This window comes from Momordica charantia, assembly GCF_013281855.1.
Source record: "Momordica charantia cultivar OHB3-1 chromosome 6 unlocalized genomic scaffold, Mcharantia_2.0 BLBB01000006.1, whole genome shotgun sequence".
Taxonomy (NCBI): domain Eukaryota; kingdom Viridiplantae; phylum Streptophyta; class Magnoliopsida; order Cucurbitales; family Cucurbitaceae; genus Momordica; species Momordica charantia.
Genome location: NW_028275164.1, coordinates 7,108,045 through 7,116,326, shown reverse-complemented (window position 1 = coordinate 7,116,326; position 8,282 = coordinate 7,108,045). Strand labels below are relative to the sequence as shown.

Sequence of the window (8,282 nt, the reverse complement as noted above, 5' to 3'; positions counted from 1 at the left end):
AATTTTATAGAATGGGGCCTATTTCCAAAAACCCAAAAAGAAGAATAATAAATTAAAATTTATAGGTGGGGCCCGGAGAAGCTGAGCATGATCCAAAAATAAAATGCATTTAGTTTTCTACGATGTTGGACGCCACGTCATCAACCGGAAACCCAGAGGAGTTTTGATATATGTTCCCGACAGCCGACACGATTCCCGTCGCCGCCGTACCGTGACTGGCGGACGGACGGTGCGGTAGCGTCTGACAACCTTTTTCAAGTTTTAAACTTTTCACTGCGGTAAAAATTTATTTTTCTTTTTAGATTTAATGTAGTTTTAAGGTTTACCAAAACATTTTAGTCCATAAAAATTTATGTTTGCGTTTAAAAGATTTTTTTTTTTAGATTTTCAAATTTGTAACTAATAATACATTAATTATCAATTTAATCGTCAATATTTATTTTAAAATTAATAGATTTATTAGACACAAAATTTAAAATTTATTATATACTTTTTATTGTTTAGACACTTATTAGATACACATCTAAAAATGTGTAGACTACCATGATAATTTAGCATAGGTTCACATATGACTTTTGGTTCACGAACTTTCAAATTCATTTCATTTTTAAAAGGTTTATTTAAATTATATTTTCAACATATATATTCGAGTACTCTATAAAAACAAAAACCACTTTTGAGATAATAATAAATGTCTTATTTATCTACTAATTATTTAACTACATAAATAATATTATGTAGGTGTATATTAATATATTGGTGTGGGTACGAAATGAGACTACATACATCGACTCAATAGGATATTAGGTGATGTGATAATTGTGATGACTAAAATAATTACTCCAATGGGATAAAATAAAACATACGACATCAAAATTCAATCATCCAACTAAATAATAAATTAAAAAATAAAATATTTTCTCTTAATTTCTTCCAGTGGCAAGCTTAATTTGTAATTGATAATAAAAATAAAAGTTTAAATGGGAAGTTTTGACTTTAGTTTGTATTTTCAAATTTTGTTAATTTAAGTTCTACTTTCAAAGCATCATTTTGGTCAATATACTTTTTAAAAGAATTTTACATTTATTTACAAAATTCTAACAAAAGAAAATTTGACACAACAGGAATATTTCAATACAAATTTGTGATTATGTCCTAAAAAACTTAGAGAATACAATGTCATATTGAAAACATGATTAAAAAAACAGGATTAAAATAAAATTGAATGGATGAAAATGATCACTATATTAAAAACATGATTAAAAAAAGATTAAAATAAAATTGAATGGATGAAAATGATCCCTTTTAAAATGATGAAAATGTAACCAGAAAAAAAAAAAGATACGAACCAAATTTTTTTTTATCCTAACTAAAATTTTAAATATTGATATCAATGAAAATGTCAACGTCTCAATTTCATAGAAATGTCGATGTCGAATATTTTTGAAAAATTATAAAATAAAAAATCGTAAAAAATATATAAATTAACAAACAAACCTTTCACAATTTTTAGATAGGTAGAAAAGTATCAATATTAATATTCAACGCAGCGACGCATAATTACGTAATTGACTAAAGGAAAAGTGAAACTAAGAGAAGAAAGCGGTTTTAGGTAGCAACGTGGCGGGCGCTAACAGGTTTGGGACTTGACGAAACTCGCGCCAAAAACCACCCAGTTTCACCAAAAGCCCCCACCGAGCCCAAGATTTCAACATGAATGAAACTCAGCCAACCCAAAATCAAAACTAAGATCAGATCTTGAAATACGTTTAATAATTAAATTTCTAAAATTTCCAAAAACCCACCATTGCATAATCTTCCATTTTAATTATTTTTCGCTCAATTTTATTTTCCAGATCAAGTAGAAAGAGAAAAGAAAAGAAAATGGAGCAGAGGGAGAGAGAAACGAAGAACGGAAGAAGGGAAGGGAGTGATTAAAAAAAGCAAAAAAGGGATCGAAAAGGGGAAATGGGCCCAGTGGGGAAGAGGGAGAATAAAGAATGTAGAGAAGAGCAGACGATTAAGCGGTTTTGCGGCAGGAACAAGAAAAGAAAACCACAGGAAAAAAGAAGGTATGGTAATGGAATTGGCAGTAATAATGGCATTTTCACGGAAATTCAAGCACCCATCGCAGCCATGGTGGCCGAGCTGCTGGGTAGCAACTTCTTCATCCATTCGGTATATAAACCCTTCTCTCTTTCCTCTCTTCTCATCCATTCCCATTTCCCATTTACCATTTCCATTTCTATTTCCATTTCTTAAGGTCCGTTGTTCTTCCCCTCTCACTATTTTCCTTCTCATTCGTCTACCCACATTGTTTCTTTCTTCCATGGATCCTCCTTCTCATTTTCCAATCGCTTGGATCCCATCCGAGAAGGGAAATGATTCGAGACTGAGAGGATCCCAGTTTTGATTTCTTTTGATTGTTTCTTTGTCTAATCGATGGTCAAAAGTAGATGATGTTACAACGTTTTACCCTTTGATGTTGGTTTTGGTGATAATTACTGTAGCTTCTGGGGGTAAGAAGTTAAAACGATGAATGTTGAAAAGAGCTTTTGACAAGTGCCCCCCTGGCCCCTGGCTATAAATTTCTACTTCCTCTAACTCTCCTTGTATATTCCTATGTTGTCTTTCACTTGTAAGCACTCTGTGTCTGTGTGTGTTTCTCTTGATCTTCCTCTCCTTCTCCTTCTTCTCCTTGGTTTCCTGCTGCAGTTTTCTATCATTCGTAGTTCTGCTCTGTTCTATCTTGTTCTCTTTTTTCTTCTTGTTGTTGAATGATCTTGGTGTTGTTGTTCTGTTTAACATACCCTTTTTGTTTTTCATTTGGTAGCATTTGACAATCTCTTCAATTTTCAACTGTTTTTTGTCTTGTAAACAAATCCTCCCACTTCCTTTCATGCACAGGGATTACTTTTCATTCTCAATTGTTGTTTCAATCTCACTTGGAATGATTTGTCCATTTTGTACCTTTTTTCTTTCTAATCCCAAATGCTAAACCATGGGCTGGTCTTCCCTTTTCTACCAAATCAGAAAAAGAAAAAGAAAAAAAAAATTGAAGTATAAACAGAACATGCAACTTTTCCAAACAGTGTCTGAGCTTCATGGTCGCCCCTTCTTAATTTTTTTCCCATTTCTGTCTTTAAGACTCTCTCTTCTCCATTTGCTTTCTTCAAAGTTTGCCAGAAACCACTGCTAAATCAAGACCCAAAATTTATGATTTTGTCAAATTGTTTGGTGGTAGGGGTACTGCTGTGGGTGGGTTTAGGAATTTTTAATCCAAACCGAACTTTAGCTGTAGATGTTTTGACTATCGAGTAATCAACCCAATAGCATTTGCTGTTTAAGATTGATGTGGATAAAATAGATTGTTCTCATATTTTAATGTTTATTTGCAGCTGAAGCAAAGTAAGGTTTTTCTGAGACTTCTGTTCATCTTCCAAGAATGGTAGCCATGGCCGAACGAGCCCTCACCCGTGTTCACAGCCTCCGCGAGCGCTTGGATGAAACTCTCATCACTCAACGAAATGAAATCCTGGCCCTACTCTCAAGGTATTTCATTTAGATCCTCTGTTTTCACTTTCGTTTGCTGGATCATGGTCTGGCAAGTGTTAAAAAAATGGCAGCTAAAACTAGAAAGACAAGACAGTTGACCACCAAATAACTTTGATTTTTGTGTAGGATTGAGGCCAAGGGAAAAGGCATTCTTCAACATCATCAACTGATCGCTGAGTTTGAAACAATTCCTGAAGAGAACCGAAAGAAACTTGCTGATGGGGCATTTGGCGAAGTCCTGAGATCCACCCAGGTGAGAAATACGATCTCTTTTGAGACTATATTCACTTTTTATTTCTTCTTCTGTAGCTCTGTGATCTTTCATCTGTGTCATATGTCTCACTTTTGAAGCTATTTTCATGGTGGCAGGAATCCATAGTTTTGCCTCCATGGGTTGCTCTTGCTGTTCGTCCAAGGCCAGGTGTGTGGGAATACATTAGAGTTAATGTCCACGCTCTGGTTGTTGAAGAGCTCCAAGTTGCTGAATATTTGCACTTCAAAGAAGAACTTGTGGATGGAAGGTAAAGTTTTTGGAAGTTTTTTTAGATGTTTCTGATACTTAAAGTTTCAATAAAGCCTGTAGGGATCTGATATCTTAAACAATTTTTGGCCATTGTTATGCCAGTGTGAACGGCAACTTCGTTCTTGAGCTTGATTTTGAGCCGTTTACTGCTTCCTTCCCTCACCCAACTCTTTCCAAGTCGATCGGTAATGGTGTTGAGTTCCTCAACCGACACCTCTCTGCGAAGCTCTTCCATGATAAGGAGAGTATGCAGCCATTGTTGGACTTCCTCAGAGTTCACTGCTACAAGGGAAAGGTAATTCACTTCACATTTCTCTCTCTCTCTCTCTCTCTCTCTCTCTCTCTCTCCCTTGATTCAGCCTTAAACATGTTCTGGCATTTACTGGGGTGGGTTTTTTAATTGCAGACGATGATGTTGAATGATAGAATTCAGACCCTGAATGCCTTCCAACATGTTCTGAGGAAGGCAGAGGAGTATCTTGTTACACTTGCACCCGAAACGCCTTACTCTGAGTTTGCACACAAGTTCCAGGAGACTGGCCTGGAGAGAGGGTGGGGCGACACTGCCGAGCGCGTCCTCGAAATGATCCAACTTCTTTTGGATCTTCTTGAGGCCCCTGATCCTTGCACCCTTGAGAAGTTCCTTGGGAGAATACCCATGGTCTTTAATGTCGTCATCCTTTCGCCCCACGGTTACTTTGCGCAAGATAATGTCTTGGGCTACCCCGACACTGGTGGCCAGGTTGGTTTTGATCAGACCGACGAAAAAGGTTGTAGGTTCATTTTTTGTTCTAAATTGACATGTTTGTTCATTTCTTTGATGAAGGTCGTTTACATCTTGGACCAAGTTCGTGCTTTGGAGCATGAAATGCTTCAACGTATCAAGCATCAAGGATTGGACATAACTCCTCGTATTCTCATTGTAAAGTCGAGATCTACTTGATTGAATAAATTTAGACATCCATGTTAAATATCCTGCTCTTCATCTGAATTTCTATCTGTTTTTGTTTTGTTGATATCAGATCAGTAGACTCCTCCCAGATGCAGTAGGAACCACCTGCACCCAACGTCTCGAAAAAGTATTCGGCACGGAGCATGCCCACATTCTTCGAGTTCCATTCAGAAACGAGAAAGGAATCATCCGAAAGTGGATCTCTAGATTCGAAGTCTGGCCTTACCTAGAGACTTACACCGAGGTGATTGTGATCCCATTGCCATGGTATTTGATATCCCTTGTGACTGCTTCATTGATTGTATACTGAATCGAATGGTTTTTCGTTTTGTCAGGATGTTGCACAGGAACTTACCAAAGAGTTGCAGGGAAAGCCTGATCTGATAATCGGAAACTACAGCGATGGAAATATCGTTGCCTCATTGCTGGCACATAAACTAGGCGTTACACAGGTTTGTGATTATATCTATAAATTCTTCTTTTGTTTCGTTTTATTGTTGGTTAAGGCCCCATAGTCTTGTTAATTTGTTTCCTGCTTCTTCTGCAGTGTACTATTGCCCACGCCTTGGAGAAAACCAAGTACCCTGATTCAGATATTTATTGGAAGAGATTTGAGGACAAGTATCACTTCTCATGCCAATTCACAGCTGATCTTATCGCCATGAACCATACCGATTTCATTATCACGAGTACCTTCCAAGAGATTGCTGGCAGGTAAGATGTTGTTTGACGCCCGTGGTCGGATTGTATGTAGATGTGTGTATTTTCATTATCTTATACATGGGTTCTTTTGGATCTCAGCAAGGATACAGTTGGACAATATGAGAGTCACACTGCTTTCACTCTTCCGGGGCTCTATCGGGTGGTCCACGGAATCGATGTGTTTGATCCCAAGTTCAACATTGTCTCTCCTGGAGCTGACATGAGCATCTACTTCCCCTACACAGAGACGGAGAAGAGGCTTACTTCCTTCCACCCCGAAATCGAAGAGCTTCTTTACAGTCAAGTTGAGAACAAGGAACACTTGTGCGTTTTGAAAGATCGGTCCAAGCCAATCATATTCACAATGGCGAGATTGGACCGTGTGAAGAACATAACTGGACTCGTCGAGTGGTACGGCAAGAACAAGCGCCTGAGGGAGTTGGTTAACCTGGTGGTTGTGGCGGGAGACAGGAGGAAGGAGTCTAAGGACAATGAAGAGAAGGCTGAGATGGAAAAGATGTATGCCCTAATAGAGACCTACAACCTCAATGGCCAATTTAGATGGATTTCTTCACAGATGAACCGAGTACGAAATGGCGAACTCTACCGATGCATTGCGGACACAAAGGGAGCTTTCGTGCAGCCTGCCGTGTATGAAGCTTTTGGTTTGACTGTTGTGGAGGCTATGACCTGTGGATTGCCTACATTTGCTACTTGCAATGGAGGCCCTGCCGAGATCATCGTCGACGGTAAATCTGGCTACCACATTGATCCATACCACGGTGACCGAGCTGCTGAAATCCTCGTCGAATTCTTCGAGAAGAGCAAAAAAGACCCAGCACATTGGGACAAAATCTCCAAAGGAGGCCTCCAGCGTATCTATGAGAAGTAATCACTCTATACTGTTTAACGAAAACTCAGATCGATCTTTGCTTACTCGATCGCACGAATCCTTACAATGTTCATCAACTGTATGTACAGGTACACATGGCAAATCTACTCGGAGAGACTGCTGACACTGACCGGAGTTTACGGATTCTGGAAGCACGTCTCCAACCTCGACCGCCTCGAGAGCCGCCGTTATCTGGAAATGTTCTATGCTCTCAAGTACCGTAAGTTGGTAAGTAGATATACATCATTTGACAAAATCTTTAAGCTCAAATATGTAGTATTTGCAGTTACATTGTCATTGATGGATTCATATGGAAATGTTGCAGGCTGAATCTGTGCCACTGGCTGTGGATGAGTGAGCAGAAAGCAGGAAAGAAACGAAGGAGAGCATCAGCAAAGGAGTAACGAGTCTTTTTTTTTTTTTGTTTATCTGATTTTCGAAGGAGTTAATAAAAGAGCTATGTGAATAATGCAAAAAAGAAGATTTCACTGTTTTTGTTTGTGTTTGTGTTTTTGGAGTCTTTGGAAAGGGTTTGAGTTTGTGTGAGATTGTTGTACCAATTGGTTCGTTCTTTTGAACCATTCATCAATTCAAGAACTACTGCCCTTTTTTCGCTCTGTTTTTCCCAATTCAACAATCTGTCTTCCGCTTCCATCTCTGTAAATTCCCTACAGAATCCAAAAACAAACCGATCAAAGACGGAGAGAGGAAAAAAAGCCCTAAAAGAATATTCGATCTGCACATTTTGATTCAGAAAATTACAAGAAATTGATCTGGCAATCGTCAGTTTCATAAGTCTTCCAGGTATTTTCAGGATTTGGATGTTTCTGGATTGTATGGATTTGAAATTGAGTGGAGGAACAAATGTTGTGCAGGTGTTTTGAGGCTGCAACTGCAACCGAAACTGCGGCTCAGAGCGTCGACTTCCGATGACGACAACTGATCCAACTGGCTTCTGCTTTGTCGTCACGTCGGCCGGCCGCCGGAGTCGTGGCAGAAAACGATCGACAGGAAGAAGATGACGTGTCTCTCTCTCTCTCATTGCTGTGCACTCGTTTGTTTCTGAAAAATTAATGGACGTTGGCCAAGCCATATACTGGCTTCCTTGTATATGATATTATTTAATTCTCTGATTTCTTTCTAGAATATTTCATTCTCTTCATTTTAAATTGTAAATTTATTTTCTTGTCCGTTTTTTGGTTCAATAAATGTGGGGCGAGAAAATTTCGACCTCCAAATTTAAGAAGAGCAGATATAATTTAGTTAGGCTCATATTTGTTACTTGTTTGAAGTTATTATTATTATTATTATTATTATTATTATTATTATTATTATTATTATTTAATATTTAGGGAATTTGAACATATTATCTTAAGTTGGTAATTTATAATAGTAATTATGTTAATTAAACTGATAACTTAACCTATTTATCTAGTAGTTTTTTTAGATCAACAATGGTAGGGATGATAATCGAACTATTAGTTTCTAGACCCATCGTATCTTATTTATTGAGCTATATTTGAACTGACAAATATTAACTGATTTGATGTCACTTAGTAAATAAATCACAAAAAGAAGTAGACAATTAAATCAATTCGATTGATATGTTAGATTAAAAAATAAAATATGTTACACATACTATTTTATTTATCTGATTG

The 8,282-nt window shown here is 37.6% G+C and overlaps 1 protein-coding gene across 5 annotated transcripts; it reads left to right on the top strand.

The window, feature by feature from the left end:
• Positions 1–1,925: 1,925 nt before the first annotated feature.
• LOC111016476 (sucrose synthase) lies at positions 1,926–7,241 on the top strand. Of its 5 annotated transcripts, none has more exons than XM_022291894.2 (13): positions 1,926–2,072; positions 3,399–3,552; positions 3,682–3,808; positions 3,925–4,076; positions 4,181–4,373; positions 4,485–4,820; positions 4,905–5,000; positions 5,101–5,274; positions 5,366–5,482; positions 5,578–5,744; positions 5,832–6,620; positions 6,714–6,852; positions 6,950–7,241. In XM_022291894.2, the coding sequence occupies exons 2-13, from the start codon at positions 3,446–3,448 to the stop codon at positions 6,980–6,982; spliced, it is 2,430 nt and encodes an 809-aa protein (XP_022147586.1). In that variant the 5' UTR covers positions 1,926–2,072; positions 3,399–3,445; the 3' UTR covers positions 6,983–7,241. The 5 variants fall into 5 exon arrangements, with proteins under 5 accessions (XP_022147586.1, XP_022147583.1, XP_022147584.1 ...); XM_022291891.2 differs by having other exon boundaries at positions 1,956–2,178; XM_022291892.2 differs by having other exon boundaries at positions 1,956–2,263.
• Positions 7,242–8,282: the final 1,041 nt, after the last annotated feature.